Genomic DNA, 18,682 nt, shown 5'->3' on the forward strand with positions numbered 1-18,682 from the left:
TTAAAAATAAACTCTACAAACACTTTTCAATTTAGCACAATGTGTTCATATTTAAAAAACAAAAACAAAAAAAAGAAAAAAAAAACAAAGTTTTTCAATTCTACCTAAACATGCTCTTTTTCATCTTTAAAAACCGCACAAACTTTTTTCATTAAAAAAAAAAACAAAATAAAACCTAACATCTTTATGTAAATATTATAAAATGGGAGACCTTAAAAGTAGTGGAAGTGGCACCTTTAAATATCTACATGTTTAGATGTTTTTCAATTGAAGATTTTACTAGTTATTCGGATAGAAAGCTAAACTAATCTTCAAGGTAATATTTTAAACAACAAAAAACATTTAATTTAGTTCACCTCTTTAATTTTTTAAACAACAAAAAACGCTTAATTTAGTTCACCTCTTTTATTTTTTCTTGAAGAGAAATGAAAATGTAGACACGCCACAAAAATCAAAATTATATTACTCAATCTATTATTCCAAAAGTTATTAATGAAATCTTTGAATGTATTGTTTTTTGGGTTTATTTTTGTGATAAAGTAGAACTACTTAGATTTTACAAGAAAGAGTTTAATTTGTGATTGGTTTTATTTACTACTTGAAATTCAGTTTAAGAATCCGAAACACTTCCGAAACATATAATAATCAGTTTTGTTGTTGTGTTTGGGATTATCAACTTGCCTCTTACCTAATTGGCTAATTCTATATGCGAAAAACGACTAAAAATGGTATCAAACTTTACACCTTTTGACAATATGGAGACCAAACTTTTTTTCCTGACAGTTTGGAAACCAAACTATTTGATTTTTACAATGTAGGAACTTCCGTTAAATTTCTCTAACACCATTTCTAATTTGTATTAATTTTTATTTTATTTTTCAACATTGCAAATTAGAAAATTTATATTAATTTTTTTCAACATTACAAATTAATTTATATTAATTTTTTTTCAACATTACAAATTAATTTTCATTTGTATTAATTTATAAAATGAAAATTAATACAAATTATAAACGGTGTTAGAGAAATTTGACGGAAGTTCCTAGTATAAAGTTCCTACATTGTAAAAATGGTCCCCATATTGTAAAAAAGTATAAAGTTCGCCTTCTACATGATGGCGACTCTTTTCTGGTTTTCTCCAACTTACGACTGTGCAAGGAACAAGTCATTGTTTAATACAGACTTAAGTCAGACATGGTGTTCAAGATTTAAAAATCGTGCCATTTAGCTGAACAATTACTCAAAATATTAAAAGGACTTTGATTTATTGTGTTATTTAGTCGATGTAACACTAGTACACTGCAACTTCCATATATCACATTCACATGTATAATACAAGTAGGATGACAGCAGTTCAAGACATGTAAAGAATGTGATTCAACCTGAAAAACTTGAGATAAAAATAAAACAAGAAAAATCAGGAACACTAGATGGCACACGTATATTCATGAGAAAGAAACTGCTATAACTTTTGATATTTTGCGCAGAGGGTCCGGATGGTGCATCACAACCGTCGGGTTCAAGTGAATTTCACCAAACAATGACAGGAAGATTACCACAACTGTCCATTCGCCTATCAAATCTCCATTTCTGATTTGACTTTGAGTAGAGACTGAAGTTGGTTGCATGCTACACTTGCCTTGTAAGAAAACCAGGTAAGTACATATGACATTAAGCAAGAGATTTGCCAGCCCATTCCCGGTCTCGTTTCTTGATTTTGGCTTGCATCTTGTTAAACTTTTCTTTCCCTTTCTCCAGGAGTGGATCATGCAGCACATAATCTTCTGGTTTCTCCTTCCGAGCCATGTCATCCTGCAAACACATTCTGAAACTATGAGATTGATTGCTCGTAAGTGTATAACTACCTGTGTAAGACTCAGACAAGCTCAGAGTTTGGTGTCCATTTTCAATTATAAAAAATTCAACGCAGCAAAAATAACAACTTCAATGCAAAGCCACATGCTCATTCAAAAGCTAAGAAAACTATTTTCCTATCAATAGTGTCTATAAACACAGTTGCTTGCTTCTGTTTTGTAAGTAACAAAGCTTTGTGGATGCCAATGATTTTTCTTTATAATTTTTAAGAAAGAATTGTCAGAAAGAAAAATGGATAAGTAGTATGGGACAAAATGTGAAATATCTAGTTATGAATGGGATATATAAATGAAATGAAATAGAGTATCACATCATAATTGTCCTTTTTAAAACTCAAAAGGCAGGGAAACAGAGCTTGCCTTGCCAGAAATTCCAGGGTTAAATTTCAACTTAACGGTCTTCCATCCAGATAAGTCATTGTCGGTGGCATCTCCAATTTCAGCACCTGGTGCAGTGTGTTTGGAGGGAAAGGACTTCTTGAGCTTCTCAAGTTTTGCCAGCACCTAGAAAAATAAAAAATCCCTGGTCTGAGAAAAACAGGTTACTGCACAAGGGATATCATATACTCTGAATATCACTGCCTACAAGAAATGCAAGTCAGTTTACAAAACTCCTTCATTAATGCTCACTAAAAGAGAAAAAATCAAACCAGAAAGAACAGATCTGATCATCTGAAGGTACTTTATTTTTTCTAAACTATAGTCTCAACTCTCAAAATAATAATTAGACCCCAATATGTAAAGCCATCAACAAACTATTCAGGTTTTTGCTGTGTATATCCCTAGACCCTTAATTCTAAGATGAGTAGAACTTGACATGTATTGAGAATTGCGTACAAAATAAATGGTGTCAAACTGCCTGTTTCAGTTACCTTATCACTGGCACTTAACCAAGGTCGTATCAATTATATTTAACCTGAGATGACACTGTATTGACATCCAACATAGATATGAATTTATGAAGTGCTGAACAAACCACAAGTATAATGCACCGACTTGCCATAGAGTTTATCCATTTTTCTGCGAAAAAGTTCTGTGTAATAATCCAGCTTCAGTGAATAAAATATAGAAATAAAACAATTACACAAGTTAAATGTTAGCTTGAAACCCTACAAGTTAGGTGATTTGAACGTCGCAGCACATGTTCATCAGCTGCATTGAGCCTTTTAATTCTACGATTACTTTTCATACGAAGAAGAGTACACAGTTTGATAGTTATATCTTGAAAACATTTAACTTTGGATAAAACCATCATAATCAGTACAAGAAAGATTCTATAGGAGTATTACAGGAAGGCTATTTAGTCTGATGGTGAGACACTTCTTTTCAAACCACCAATCCATATGTTTGGAGGGGTGGAATTATTAGTAGAAGTCCTTTTTAGTCCGAATCCAATTGATGTGGCTTGAAAAAATTGGGTTACGTACTGGTCGAGGTTGATGCACTACAAAGAAGAGGCCTTCTGTGGGATGGTTACATATGGCTATAAGCTTATAAATGCAACTAGTGTCTATGTTTGGCTTTTGTGGAAAAATCTGAGTTGCCATGCTTGATGCAGAATGGAAACATATATTGCGAACAGGGCACAAAAACAACGGTAAAACAAAGAACAGCAATAATAGTAATAATACTAACAATAACAACAATACTAATACCACTAATGACATAATATAATAATAATAATAATCAGTAACAACAAAACCATTGAGAATTGACACTTTGATAGACGTGATAATTGAAAAAAGTAACTGGAAACTTTTTGTTTGTTTCATCTTTATTTATTTATTATTAACTTAATTATTTGTTAGTTTTTTTTGGAATATACTAGTAAGACAGCTTGGAATCTGATGCATGGGCATATGGTGTGTGGATACAAAATTTCTTTGGAATATTTAATTATTTAAGATGAGTACCTCTTCTTCACGGCCCTGACGCCTGCGCTTCTTTTGTTTCTGCAATTGTCTAATTTGCTCGGCACGGTTCAGTAGTTGTAGGTCCTCATCTGCTGTATCCATGTGCTCAAGCCTGGCTTCGGAGCCTATTCCTTTCTTCTTTAAAGACAACTTTTCCACCTTAGATTCGTCATCTGATTCCTGATCGTCCGACCTGATTAGCATGTGGGGAAGGATTATGAAATCAAGATACTTGGTTTTCAGAAGCATAACTAAATTTTATGCAATAATTGATTTTCGGGTTCATCTGTTGCAATGATCTACCAAACCTTCACAACTTTTCATTGTATCTGTTGTATCATCAGTGGGTACAAGTCATACAACAACTTCAATTCCATCTTAAGGAATTGTCAATAATATTTGCAAACTGAGACCATCAAGTATCCAGCCTTGGGAAAAATTCGAATTTTATGCTTATATGTGGGCATCCAACTCAAAACCAATTGGTGATGAGTAGAAAGGACCCAAGGTTCATTTTTGTAAGGCTTAAGATACCTGATGTGGGATACTAAATTTCAACACACCCCCTCACGTGTGGCGTAATCTTGAGTTGAACACGTGGACAATTTTTAAATGGGTGACATGGAGTACATGGGCCCTTTTGGCCAGAGAAATAGCCTGCTCTAATACCATATTATATGTGCCAACTCAAGACTAATTGGTGATGAGTGGAGAGGCAAGGCTTAGGATACTCAATGTAGGATTAAAAATCTCAACAATGCTCACTCAGATTATTGTAAATATACTCTCAAAACTCCATAAAAGATAACACATACAATTTTTTTGAATTTTTTTAACGTTGAGAATTTTGAATTCGTTCCTTGCAGGAGGATCCAAGATACTTACATAGTAGGTTCTTTTACATTCTTACAAGGCTTGGCATGAATATAGTGGTAATATAAGAACTAAGAAACTCGACAACTCCACTCATATTGGTCCACTTCATATGAAACATAAATAACATGTAGTATAGCAGCAAGAGTAAAAACATTTGGATCGAATCTAACCTTGGAGGGGAGATACGACGTTCCTTGGGAGTAGAACTCTCTGCAAAGCGAAATACATATTAAGTGAGGTTGACTACAATCAAATTCGACTCAATGGTTTCAGAAAGAAAATTAATCAAGATCTAGCTAAGTTGAATTAATGCGTGATATGTGCTCGTGTTTTGTTATCTGTATGCACACAACACCAAAAAATGCTCACAATGTCCCATGAGATCTTTATATTCTTCAAGAAAGTTTTTAATCCCAAAAAAATATGAAGGGACCCAAGCATTTATTTCCCCGTTTCCCATCACTACACCAAAAGGATCTACACGCCATTCAGGGGTTTGGACAAGGATGTAACTAAGTGTGGAACCCTAAACCCTCCGCCCCCCCCCCCCAGTGAACACCTCATCTCACTTTGCAGTTTTTCAGCTTTTTATCATATTCCATACACACTTGGCATTTCATGAACAAAAATAAAAGAGAATGTTGTTAAAAAAGGGGAAGACATGAAAAATAACAGAGTTGTTGTCAAAATTTTGGAGGATGCACAAGTAGAGCATCAGTATCTTACCATTAGGCAATTTCCTCTTAGTTGGGAGATCACCCAGTTCATGACGCTTTTTAATAATTTGACGGCGCATACGTGCATCAAATTGGGCCTCATCCTCATCACTAAGATCATGGGAACTAGAAGGGTTGACTTCTGATTCTTTTTGTGGTTCTTCTTTCTTTGAGCTTAGAGCTTCTCTCACCGATAACTGCAAATCTTTTGTCCTCTTAAGTTCTGCGGGATCCTACATTGAAATTATCTCATTTAATTAGCTCAACTAGTCAGAGATGCAAGGTGAAACATAAGAATAAAGGATTGCATCGTGATACATTAGAATGCAGAAACAACAACAACAACAACAACAACAACAAAGAGGGAAAGAGAGATTAAAAAAAACAGAAAACAAGACCAAGGCTATCTAGGACCTCAAGGTCATGAGATTTGAGGCGAAGATTTTCAATTGAAAATGTCCACATTTCTCAACAAAAAGAACTAGCCTGCTCGTATATTTCATATTTCTTGATACATGCATGCTGAGTCAAAGTGTTGGAAATTTATATTCATATTTCTTTTAGGACGTTTGTAAATGGAAAAGTATCCCTTTAAAAACTAACATCACTTAACAGTTAGAGAAATAATTACCAATTCCTTCTTCTGTAGATTGTCTTTGAGGAGACGAGGATCATTCAATACATCATGGCTACTTTTAATCTTTTCTTTCACAGCTGCCAATTCATTCTCCTCTTTTTCTGCTTCTTCTCCGAATGAAAGCAAACTCAACTTCCTGCACGTTGTGAAACATATATTAGATACTTGTTGAGGTAAGCTTGCAATGATTAACTTAATACCACAACGTTCAATCTTTGAGCAATAGAACTCACTTGACAGCTTTCTTCTTCTGATCCTTGCTCTCGGTGCCAGTTGAGGAATGAGACAATGCCTTTGCAGGTGCTTGCCTAGGAATAATATCATCAAAAGGGTCCCATAATACCTGAAACATAGACACCAGCAATCACATATGTAACAGTTCAAGATCACTATATCAGATTGAGAAACCTTGTAAATCACAGGAAGAGATGAAAGTCTAGAACACTTATAAAATGCCTATACAAGCTAGTTACCAATAAAAATGCCTACACAAGCTGCATACTAAGAGTTAAACTTACCTCAACAGAGAGAATCTTTGGAGGCTCCAAAGGCCGGTCATTCTTATCAGTTTCAACCTCACCTAACCTCAAGAGATTATAGATTGAGTCACCAGTCACCTGTAATATTTGAATGATAGCCAGTAACATTGAGTCCATTAGTGAACGGAAAAACAAAAACAAAAGAAAATTGAAAGAGAAGAATTCTATAGTCGTAAGTCACAGAAGGAATCACTAGAAAAGTAGGAATACCTTTCCAAATATAGTGTTCTTTCGATCAAGCCAATCACATCGGTCCAATGTTATAAAGAACTGACTACCATTTGAATGTGGTGACCCAGCATTAGCACATGCAACTAATCCCCTATGCTTGAATCTTAAACGTGAATGAAACTCATCAGCAAACACACCCCCGTAGATACTTTCACCACCTGAAACAAATAATTGCCATATTTTTGATAATTTAATACGAGAAAAACACGTATGTTGAGAACACACACACTAAGTAACATGCATGAGTTTCTCAATCCCAGTTGTTGTGGACAAGGGCTTTCGTACTACGTTTAGAAATCTACGCAATGAATTTAATTAGTAGATTGCATTAGTACATGTTGGACTCCATTGGCTCCCTCGTTTTAGTAGTCGAACAAAAGAGCCTGGTAAAACTTAGTGATGTATTACCCATTTATAAAACGTATAATGTGGTGTCACAAGATTACAAGTTATCATATAGTTGAATTTTCATGCAATACCTCAACCAACAGTAATACAACAAAACAATGCACAACCTAAAAAACAACACCAAACACATAATCTTCCACTAAAGAACCCAACTTGAATAATCCAATTGAACTAAAATCGATAAAATGATTATACCTGTGCCAGAACCAGTTGGATCACCACCTTGAACAAGAAAAGATTTAATAACACGATGGAAAACAGTTCCATCATAATAACCTTCTAAACAAAGCTGAACAAAGTTTCTAACAGCTTTTGATGCTTCTTTTGGCCATAGTTCTATATCTATTGCCCCATAACTTGTCTTCACTATCACTTTCCCTTTTGTTGGTGGTTCTAATACGTATATTGATGACATCCCCTTTTTTTTCTTTCTTGTAGTGTTTTCAGCTCATGTCTCAAAATCTCCATGAAAAGTGAGTTGAAGACGATGTTGTTCTTGGGCTTGGGCTTGGGCTTGGGCTTGGGCTTGGATCCATTAATATTATATGGTCAAAAGTATAGGAAAAGGAGTTGACCAGGTTGTTATATATATTAAGTCTTTAAACTTGGAGAGTGAGAGAGACAAAAAAGAAAAAAAGGAAGAGATGAGCGGACAGACAGAGAAACCAACCAAGTTGGTTTTTCTGATAACCCCTCTCCCAAAATGAGTAGTCATGGACAAGTATGCAAACCTTGCTACACATCGGTGTACATCTCTCGGGGGTAGTATGATTTTATGAATTCTAGTTCTAATCTTAAAAACAATATAAAAATATTCAGTGTTTTTATGAATATAATTTCAGTGTTGTAAAAGAAATTTTCTAAATTATTTTAAATAATGTGAAGCTAATTCTAATTTCAGTAAAATAAAGGAGTTTTTTGTAAATTATTTAAAAAGGAAATGCTTAGAATAATTAAGGGAGGTGGTTCTAAAATCTTAAAATAGAGAGATTAAAAATACACGGTTCGGTTGAGAAGTGTGCCTCCTAAAGACCCGGCTATCATATAGTGTAGAGATAGATAGATAGGACTTAGGAGAGTTTGTTATGTCTGTTTTTGGCCTTATCTTGGACTTTATGGATGGTGTAAATATTACATAGGGAAAAGAGAGGAAGGAAATGATGGTAAAAGAGTGAAAGGAAAGATTGACCATTGTTTGTTGTTGTTGTTGTTGTTGTTGTTGTTGTTATTGTTGGTGGTGGTGGTGGGGGTGGCAGCATTGGTGGTGCAACATATGAGCTAGCTAGTGGTGCCATACCGCCGGCGTTTTTCGTTCAAAAAATTTTAAAAAAAAAGTTTGGATGGCCAATGAAATTACTGCGGTTGCGATTGATAAAGACAAGCATAGCCAAGCGGCTGTGAAATGGACCGTCGATAATCTACTATCGGATACGCCACACCTCATGCTCATTCATGTTAGAATACGAAACCGTACGTACAAGTGGTAGATACATTGTTTTGTTCTTGATTAATGATAATCTGATGAGCCATGCATTGCCATCATTAGAATTGTTGTTGTTAACATTTTCTTTTTGGATTTCACAGATTCTCCTAATTCTAACTTAAGCTCTGAGACCAACCGAGAAGCATTTGAATCTGAAATAAAACAACTTTTCCTTCCCTATCGTGGATTTTGTGCTCGTAAAGGGGTAAGTAATTGTTGAAATGTTACATTAGGAAGAACTTTTACACATCATTCTTGACTTCAACATGCATGCATGCATGACAAGTTTAGTGATCTTTTTGTTATGAGCACTATCATTGTGATTGTTGGAACTAATTGTAAGGACTTCAGGTTCGTACTAAAGAGGTAATCCTAGATGATGGGGATATTCCAGAGGCAATCATTGCTTACATTAATCAATATTGCATTAACAATATTGTGGTGGGTGCCTCAACAAGGGGATTTCTTGCAAGGTGTGAATCTCTCATACTGCGTTGTTCCTTGTTAAGTAATTTATGGAAATTACTAACAATTTGTGTGCGTTTCTTTTGTACGCACAGGAAGTTAAAGAATGCAGATGTCCCAAGTTCATTAGTTAAGTCTGCACCGGACTTCTGTTCTGTGTATGTCATAGCAAAGGGTAGGGCAGTGACCATCAAATCGGCGAGTCGCACTCCTCCTGTCACTGCAACTCCACCTAGACAATCTTCTCCAGTGGCACGATCCAGGACACCATCTTCTCCTGGAGCACGTTCCAGACCACCTTCTCCATTGGGACAGCCGTCTCATGCTCCTAGTCCCTCTGACTCTGAGGATGCAACGAAGTAAGATAAGCGTGTATATCTATATTATTTCACACATTCTCTTTTAAGGACTGCCCATTTATATATGGACCTATTGAAATGGTTCCTCTGAAGTAATTCATGGCTTTGTACATCTAGGGTTGCAAACTGCAACACACCAGCATACCCTTCTAAATTATGTAACAAGGATAAACGAACTCAGATAAGCACCGTGCAACCTTCGACTTATTCCAGGCTATAAACTTAAACTCATGGTTTTCTACAACTTTAAACTTAAAGGGCCTTTATAAGATATATGGTTTGTTTGTTTTGGGCGCTTACTGTATTTTTATTAAGGAGTTAACGATGACTTTAAGATAATTTTACATACAGTCGTGTATAACAAGTTTGTAGATTTAGCCTTCGTGCATTATTTTTGCTAGTGCCGTTTGATGAACAACAGCCTTTCCTTTGTGTAGGCAAAATTGGAGAAATGAGGGTTCAGATAGAAGGTCGTGGGATAGAAACATGAGACCACCATGGGACAAGTCCACCAACAAGACCCCTAATAGCACATTTCCAACTGACACGCTCTCTCCTAGGACAAAATACAGTCGTGACACTGCCGCAGATGCTAATCTTTTCTTAGGATCCTCTGGCTTCCGATCTTTTGACTATGCCACTAATGAGTTCCCCAACTCTAGCAGTTCTGTGAACAGCACCGCTGCGGTTAGTTAATTGAGTGAACTTATATGTTAATTAGCTTTGTTATTAGGACTTATGTCGAAGATCCTGTCCTAGAAAAAGTCAGATAACCTAACATCCTTTCAAATCAAATTTGCAACGTTATTGATTTTAGTCAGATAGGTAGTCCATTACTTTCAAGGACGGTAACTAATAAATACATCCTCCTTTCAACAGATAGAGGCTGAGATGAGGAGACTAAAAATGGAGCTAAAGCAAACCATGGACATGTACAGCACAGCCTGCAAAGAAGCAGTCTCAGCTAGACACAAGGTAAGATCTCTTCAATCTGAACACCTGATCATATGTTGTTGAGCTACAACAGTTTATAACTGAGGACCTGCTTATAACCCTAGTACCAAATATAAGTTAAGATCAATGGTTGCAACATTTAACTACCATTGACTCACCAAGTTTGCATGAACCTTTCTTGGTTTCCTTCAAAACCAAGTTACTAAGAAAATTGGTATCTGTGATGTTTGATATCAGGCTGTAGAGTTTCACCAATGGAAAATTAATGAAGCTCGCAAGTTTGAGGATGCAAAGCTTGCTGAAGAGGCAGCACTTGCAATTGCCAAGATGCAAAAGGCGAGGACGCAGGCGGCCAATGAAGCTGCTGCAGCATCGAAAAGGATAGCCGAACTGGAGACAAAGAGGAGGAAGGATGTCGAGATTAAGGCCCTGACTGAAGCAGAAGCGAAAACCAAAGTCTTGACTGCTTTGGCGAACAGTAACATACGATACAGAAAATACGACATAGAAGAGATCGAGATTGCTACTGATAACTTCTCAGATTCTCTGAAGATTGGTGAAGGTGGATATGGGCCAGTTTATAGAGCTGAGCTTGATCACACACCAGTTGCCATTAAGGTCTTAAGATCGGATGCAGCACAAGGGATGAAACAATTCCAACAAGAGGTAACATATATAGTGCTAGCGGTGGTGGTAGCATAAGTAAATAACTATGCATTTATGTCTTTATCACGAAATTTTGTATTCATGATGAACAAACATGACTACGCAGGTGGAAGTGTTAAGCTGCATTAGACATCCAAACATGGTTCTTTTGCTCGGCGCCTGTCCTGAGTCCGGATGCTTAGTCTACGAGTACATGGACAATGGTAGCTTAGAAGAAAGGCTCTTTAGGAGGGGAGGGACACCTACGATTCCATGGTGGACTCGATTCAAGATAGCAGCCGAGATTGCAACTGGACTTCTATTCCTTCACCAAACAAAACCAGAGCCCCTGGTGCACCGGGACCTTAAACCAGGCAATATTCTCCTAGATCACAACTATGTGACCAAGATCAGTGACGTTGGGCTGGCACGTTTGGTCCCACCCTCGGTGGCCAACACGGTTACTCAGTATCACATGACATCAGCAGCGGGGACATTTTGTTACATAGACCCAGAGTACCAACAAACGGGCATGCTAGGAACCAAGTCTGATATATACTCTCTTGGGATTATGTTGCTCCAACTTATAACTGCAAAGCCGGCAATGGGTCTCACTCACAATGTTGAAAGGTCAATTGAAAGAGGTACTTTTCGAGGGTTGCTTGATCCTGCGGTGCCAGACTGGCCAATGGAAGAAACGTTGGCATTTGCAAAACTGGCACTTCAGTGTGCCGAGTTAAGGAAAAAGGATCGACCTGACCTCGGTTCAAAAATATTACCGGAGCTCCTCCAGCTAAGAGCCCTAGGTGAATCAAGCACCATCAGAGAATTTAGGTCTCCTGCAAATTCTCTTCCATGGTCCCCAAGAGCTACTCAGGTTAGTTAGTACGTAATTTGAGAGACAGCATTGCTGTCTACTTAAACATGAAGGAGCAAATGTTTCACAAAACATTCTTCCATGATTTAAATGCCTTAGTCTAAATCGGTATATCAACTTACAAAGAAGACAGATTGAGTTTGTAGAAAATAATTCTCTTACACAACTTGCTTTTGTTATGAACAATCAGGAGAGAAGCTCACCACGACTGAGGAACAGTCCTAAGAGTGGAATACGAATGAGATCATACTTTGAAGAGAGATCTACAAGAACATTAAATGGAGAAGGAGGCGCACCACGCTTGAAAGAGACTCCATCCAACGCAACTGCAAATCCTTCAAGTGGAGAAGGAAATTCAGTGCTAAGTGATGTACTCCCACTTCATGAAGACAAAGATGATGAATAATGACTTAAATAAGAATCACAAACGAGGTCTTTATAACGTGAGTAAATGGAGAGGATCATGGGATGAGGAAATTTAGCACTTTTATACTTCATAGTTGTAAAAAAAAACACTAAGGAAATTTTTGTTTTCCTGAATTTATACGTAGCAAAGAATGCACTCTCCTTTTCTAATATCTTCCATCACCTCGAGTTACCATGAAATTATTACTGTGATCAAGTTCCTTTAGGTTAATATAGAAATGGAACTCAACTCATCTCCATTAAAATCCTTTATCCTTATACGGAAGTGTTATCAGTTACTTTACTCGATAGCCAAGCTGATGGAAATCTGCAGCCCATCTTGCGTAGCAAAAGTTAAAATCCAAATATTACAAGGTTTTACAATTGCAAACAACCCTATAAAAGGGGCCAGTTTCCTCTCTTTCTTCCGAATCTGATAAGAGTAAAAATATAGTACAAAAGTATACACAATACAAGAAATTGATTCTTACAAGATGTACCAATGGACTTGTGTTGCAATGAATCTTACATCTTTTCAAATCAATAAAAGAAACTTTTCCTGAAAACAAAAGAAAAAACCCAAGGAAAGCATGAAAGAAACTTACCTCAATAGGCAGACAAACTGCTCCTATAATACTTCTATTTCTATACAGTTGGAGGTACCTAGACCTCATCTATGAGCTTCTGTGATCTCTTAATTATTGCATATCTCTCCCATATTTCTCATACACTCTGAGAACACTGGTTATAAACTTGTCAATCTTTGAGAAATTCTCCAGTCTAGGAACTGACACATGTTACACGTTGTCTCCACTCTTGTATGAAGGAATGCAAAGCATTATTTGGAGTTAGCATGGTATGTGGGAGCTTAAGCCTTGTAACGGGAGATACACTGTGCTTTTCAAGCCATGCCTTGATCGCTCTGTATTCATAGGTAAATCCATCAGCTGCAACATATGGATCATTCATTACCTCCTGCATTACCATAAACAATATATTATTTAGGCAAACAGATGTGTTCTCCCTGGAGAAACAGTTCACACTAAATCTATCTAACAAACACTCCATACTATACGACATGTCATACCAACACTTCGGGTGTGAGTGTGTGGATTTTTTTTTTAATTGGGGGTACGTGTATCAGGTTTCCGTAGGTCAGTGCTTGACATTAATCTCCACCCTAATTTAAATAGAACCAAAGATATACCTGAAGGATTGGGCAGAAGTAGTTGTTTGGAGCATAAATACTGTCCTTTTGTAGGTGGAAACCAGAATCTGCTCTACTTTTAAGCCTCTTAAGCATCGGCAGGACTTCAAATTCAAGATCAGGTCTGTCCCTGCATCTAAGTTTTGAGCATTTTAATGCAATGCCTGCTAACTCCTCTGATTCAGCAAGAGGCCAATCTGAAATTGACTTGTCTAGTATGTCTGCAAAGGAACCGCTACTAATGGCGTTCTCAACAGCCGAAATTAGCCCCTTTGGATGGCGAGCTGTCAACAACTGGAGAAGAATAACGCCAAAAGCATAAACATCTGATTTTGGTCTAATGGTACCCGTTCTATGGTATTCTGGGTCCATGTAATAGACTGTCCCTGCAAGGACAGAGTCTCTGTACTCAGTGACACTGTCAGGAACAACGTCTGACATGAACTTAGCAAGTCCAACATCTCCAATCTTGGTCACAAAATTTCTGTCTAGCAAAATATTTCCTGGTTTCAGATCAGTATGAACAATTGGTTCTGGTTTTGAGCTGTGTAAAAATGCTAAACCAGAAGCTACTTCAAAAGCCATTCGGAAACGAACAAACCATGGAAGAGGTGGTGTGCTCTTCCTGCAAAAAAGAAGTTCCTCAAGACTGCCATTTTCCATGTATTCATACACTAGACATCCAATTTCAGGACAAGCGGCAAGTAATAAAACCAAGTGGGGATGACGTAGCTGGCTAAGAACTTCAACCTGCCAAGTATTTGACAAGGAACAATTGACAGGAAAATAAATTCAATCAGTTGAAACACCTAAAACTGAGAAGTATGATCATATGGACTGCAACATATATATGTGGACAACACTATTCAAGGTCATGATACCTCTCTTAAAAACTCTTGCTTCTTATCAGATGAATCCGGATGAAGAACTTTGATGGCTACAGGGGTATGATCCAGAGTGCATTTGTACACTTTCCCATACCCCCCTTCACCTATCTTCTTGGTGTCGGAGAAAAACTCAGTTGCGAGCTCTATTTCATCCTTGCTGTACTTTCTGTACCTTTTGTCACTAGAGAATAGAGCATTAAGTATTTCTTGCTTCATCGAGGACTCAGTGAGAGCATTCAGTTCTGCTTTCTGTCTTTCATGAGATTCTCTTGCAAGCAATTGCTTTGACACCTCAACTTCCTTCATGGCTTCCAAGTGGTTCGATTTTTCCTCAGCAACAATATTTCTCAACACTTCTTCTCTATCCAGAACAGCATTCAATCTCCTTGCATCTTCAAGGCATTCAGATGAGAGTGACTGGACCTAAATAGTGGCCCATGTATGCATGACGGCATTCACGCATATTCAGAGTTAGTAAATACTAAATACAGAGCATTTAAAACCAACAAATAAGTTAATATGCAACATGGAGGATATTCTTTACACATAGCAGATAGAAAAAGCTATTGCTTCTTCCACTCCCCTCTCTCTCGACTCTTTGTAATGCCTTGAATTTTTCCCTTACTCCTTTTAGCAGAGAGTTTGGATTTTTGGATACCATTGCCAAGATCTTTTAAGCTACACCCATATTTTTAAGGCACGTGAGGCGTTGAGGATGATGGACTTCATGAATTATGAAGTTCCACGTGCAACAAGGGTTCCTCAAACACGAGAGTTGAATGAATTTCACATGCAACACTGGGACTGTCAGAGTCACGTTGACATGCAGTAAATCAACAAACATGCTACTACATATCTTATCTTTCGTGAAGATTGACATGCAATATATATGATCAACAAAGTTACATAGTAGTAGGAACAGATATCCTACAAGTAAAAGAAAGCCCACCGTAAATGCAGAATAAAAAAAGATGCAAAAACAACTCCAATATCCACCCGATGAGTCACACTACACAAAGGCCGTCAATGTATTCCATCCTGACCCCAATGGTGGGCCTCATCTTCTACCAAAGGTATATGAGACCTTTGATCAAGGTAATCACCTCCTCCAAAGAAGATCCTCTATCATCAATGGGTCTCATGTTTCTCTCCAAACATAAGTCCACATGATTGCGAAAGGGATACTACTCCACAACATGCATTCCTCTAGGGAATGGGCCCTCAAGACCTAAGACTTTAACAACTCCTTCCCGGAGTAAGGAACTGCCCAAAACAGCTGTGACTGCTGGTTATAAAGTAACACCAAAGCTCTCAGGAGTACGACAATGGATGTGTGTGTGTGTCCCTGATTTCCCATCTGACATAAACAAAGAGCATAACCTGAAAGATTAATGGGGCAATCCAATTGGTGGCCCAGATTATAAGAACCAGATGCATGAGCTGATGGCTCATGTATGGAGTAGCAAAATGGTTGGCAATGAATCTTTGATCAAGCGATCCAGGAACTATGATTTGATCCCTATGTTTTATCCATTTCTTTATAACCGTAATAAATATGAAATATATTATGTATTAGCATATTTTCATGAAAATGCCAGGAAATGTTTACAGGGCCTTAGCTTCAGAAATAGGCATTCCCTGAAGGCGGTAAAGACCGAATTTTTTTCTCACTTAGAAGATAACAAACATTCAACTTAACTAATGGATTCACCAATTACCTTATTCTGAACATGGACCAAGTCTCTGCAAGCTCGATCATACATTTCAAGAGTGGCCTGTAGTTCTAGCTTCATTCTTTCTAATTCATCCTGAAGTTCATTCTGCAAAGCAGTCACTAGATGTTAGCACTGTACTGAGATTTATGTTGCATGTTGCAGCGTCTATATGCACAGCAGGTGGTCAGAAAGGGAATAAACCAAACAACTTTAGGAAGATTTCTTTAGATTAATGTACAGATTTTAAAAACGCTGCTTGCCCATCTGAACTTCAAATATACTATTTCCAAAGTTCTGATGGCTTACTTTGGGATCAACGTTGACAGTGGAAATAGAAGAACCACCATATGTAGATGCTTGTAAAGACAATTCACTGACATCTTCTGGCGATTCTTCAAAGGATTTGTATGACTTTGATTCCACAGAATCACAATGAAGTTCATTCCTATCAACACTGTCCACACCCACTCTTTTTTCTGTTTGAGTAAGCATTTCATGTCCAGCACCAATACCTGGTAGTATCAACCGAGAAGAATAATGAAGCATGAAGAAAAAAGCTGATAAAAGCAAATTGCAGAATGTTAAATCTGTAAAGGCAAGCCATTTCCAAATACCAGCAACCGAGGATGAATTTGCCAAATTTTTGAGGAGCTTGTGTCTTGCTACGACATAGATATTGCATGTGTTTGGGGCAAGTTTTAGAATAGTTGATGGTACATCTGGGCCCTTTAGTTTCCTATGTGCAAGTTGAGGTTAAATATCAGTAGAAGAATGTATAAGGCAGTATTCTCATTCACTAACATACCAAGGGGGGGTAAGCAAATCTCTATGATAAAGCATGACACAGCAATAGACAATAACACGAAAGCAATTCTTAAAATAAAAAGGGTTGGATGCTGAATGAAAAAATGTTATCCTCCATACCGAGTAAAACACAACGGACTACAATAACAAGGAAACTCCATTTTCTAAGAATTCATCATGTCATACCACATTTCAGAATACATTAAAACACTTGATTACTGATACAAACAACCAAAAGAACCTTCTTCGTGCACTACCACGTCATTTAGAACACGACAAATTATTAGGGAATTCCTTCGGACTTCAAAGTAATTTTGGTATCATGTTTACAGAAGCCAATATGTCCGAAAAATTTGTATCCATGTCCATGTATTTATTACATAAATTACAATCAACATTCCTATACATACTTCAAATGTTTTAAGAATTATACCTCGCGATGTAATTTAACGAGGAATATCCCAACACTAAGCTTTTACAGCCCTTTTCTGATACATAACTCGAAAGTGCATAAGCAGGATTTTCATCCTCCAAAACCAAAGTCTCCACCTAAACATAGAACAAAGTCAAAACTAATGCAACATGAAAGTGCTTAATAAAATAAAGTTGTTATAATTGAAATAAAACTCACCTTCCTACTCTTGCAAAATCTTTTATATGGGAGAAACATTTCATCACACTTCAATATCATATCTTGCCTATACATTGATACTATATCAGCATCCATTTCCATAACTGAAACAAAGTTTCCAGCTATAGCAAAGAAAAAAAACACATTAATATTATATTCTATAGCTAGAGCATAACATGAATATAAAAAAAAAGGATGAGTTTTTACATGGAGTGGGGATACAAGTGATAGGTTGCATGACATGAATGAGGATAAAGTTGACAGAATGATGATTGTTATCCATGGCCCATTTAAGAGCTCTTTGTGTAGCTCTGCTTCCGCTCTTGCTTACTGCAATGGCCACACATGCTGTAGAACTTGCCATTAGAAAGAAGAAGAGGAGTTGAAGATTGTGTTTACTGTTGACTTGCACTCAAAACCCGATTGAGTATATGGACAGGAAATGTAATGAAGCCCATGTCCAAATAAAAGCCTTGACAATAGAAAACCCGTTTGTAGTAGGCCTTGGCAAATAACATACACTCAATACTCAATACAAGTATGCAAACCGTGCTAGGCACCGAGGTTTTTTCTTTTTCCCTAAGTGACATTAGTAAGTTGTTTTTCTAAATTCTGAATAAAAAAGAGTTTGTTTTAAATTCAGAAAGAGAAATAGAGAATAATTAGATAATTTAAGTGACATTAGAGGGTTTTTCTAAATTATTAATAAAGAGGGAGGGGGGGTTTCCTAATTTTTGTGAGGGGAGTGTTTATAAATTGAGTAAATAGGGATATTTCAATTTGCCTACTCGATGATAGTGGAGAGTGGGTTTCTAAAAACCCGGCTATCATATAGTGTAGAGACTAGTTCGTGTAAGCAGTGCCGGAATGAGGGGGCTGAGGGTAGTCGGGTACACCTTGACTCACCCATAACTTTAGCGCAATAAATATCTACTATGTATGAAAACAAAGATTTTGACACCAAAAACAAAATGAAACCCCTCACTCTTCTCACATATCTTTTTAATGAAATCCACTCTCTACTTCTTGTATATCTTTTTTATGAATTCGAAAAAC

General features: G+C 37.0%; 3 protein-coding genes across 7 annotated transcripts; 1 reads left to right on the plus strand and 2 right to left on the minus strand.

The window, feature by feature from the left end:
- Positions 1-1,246: 1,246 nt before the first annotated feature.
- LOC147507130 (Cyclophilin-like peptidyl-prolyl cis-trans isomerase family protein) lies at positions 1,247-7,693 on the minus strand. Of its 3 annotated transcripts, none has more exons than XM_086599851.1 (10): positions 7,390-7,693; positions 6,766-6,944; positions 6,535-6,633; positions 6,250-6,359; positions 6,011-6,152; positions 5,390-5,612; positions 4,834-4,873; positions 3,788-3,980; positions 2,235-2,378; positions 1,247-1,812 (listed from the first exon to the last, which is right to left on the minus strand). In XM_086599851.1, the coding sequence occupies exons 1-10, from the start codon at positions 7,607-7,609 to the stop codon at positions 1,672-1,674; spliced, it is 1,491 nt and encodes a 496-aa protein (XP_086455977.1). In that variant the 5' UTR covers positions 7,610-7,693; the 3' UTR covers positions 1,247-1,671. The 3 variants fall into 3 exon arrangements, with proteins under 3 accessions (XP_086455977.1, XP_086455978.1, XP_086455979.1); XM_086599852.1 differs by lacking the exon at positions 1,247-1,812 and adding an exon at positions 2,747-2,907 and having other exon boundaries at positions 2,247-2,378; positions 7,390-7,686; XM_086599853.1 differs by lacking the exons at positions 1,247-1,812; positions 2,235-2,378 and adding exons at positions 2,761-2,790; positions 2,851-2,907 and having other exon boundaries at positions 7,390-7,686.
- Positions 7,694-8,285: 592 nt separating this feature from the next.
- On the plus strand, positions 8,286-12,553 carry LOC147507131 (U-box domain-containing protein 52-like). Of its 2 annotated transcripts, XM_086599856.1 has the most exons (9): positions 8,286-8,664; positions 8,779-8,882; positions 9,029-9,150; positions 9,238-9,501; positions 9,939-10,188; positions 10,381-10,476; positions 10,693-11,121; positions 11,228-11,977; positions 12,168-12,553. In XM_086599856.1, exons 1-9 carry the CDS (start codon positions 8,535-8,537, stop codon positions 12,381-12,383), a joined length of 2,361 nt encoding a protein of 786 aa, XP_086455982.1. In that variant the 5' UTR covers positions 8,286-8,534; the 3' UTR covers positions 12,384-12,553. The 2 variants fall into 2 exon arrangements, with proteins under 2 accessions (XP_086455982.1, XP_086455981.1); XM_086599855.1 differs by having other exon boundaries at positions 8,526-8,664; positions 9,029-9,501.
- Positions 12,554-12,766: 213 nt separating this feature from the next.
- On the minus strand, positions 12,767-18,065 carry LOC147507132 (U-box domain-containing protein kinase family protein). Of its 2 annotated transcripts, none has more exons than XM_086599857.1 (9): positions 17,834-18,065; positions 17,627-17,748; positions 17,429-17,544; positions 16,806-16,927; positions 16,498-16,703; positions 16,195-16,296; positions 14,471-14,899; positions 13,590-14,339; positions 12,767-13,357 (listed from the first exon to the last, which is right to left on the minus strand). In XM_086599857.1, exons 1-9 carry the CDS (start codon positions 17,988-17,990, stop codon positions 13,163-13,165), a joined length of 2,199 nt encoding a protein of 732 aa, XP_086455983.1. In that variant the 5' UTR covers positions 17,991-18,065; the 3' UTR covers positions 12,767-13,162. The 2 variants fall into 2 exon arrangements, with proteins under 2 accessions (XP_086455983.1, XP_086455984.1); XM_086599858.1 differs by having other exon boundaries at positions 12,767-13,329; positions 17,834-18,048.
- Between the last annotated feature and the right edge of the window lie 617 nt (positions 18,066-18,682).

This window comes from Coptis chinensis, chromosome 3, assembly GCF_015680905.1.
Source record: "Coptis chinensis isolate HL-2020 chromosome 3, ASM1568090v1, whole genome shotgun sequence".
Lineage (NCBI taxonomy): Eukaryota > Viridiplantae > Streptophyta > Magnoliopsida > Ranunculales > Ranunculaceae > Coptis > Coptis chinensis.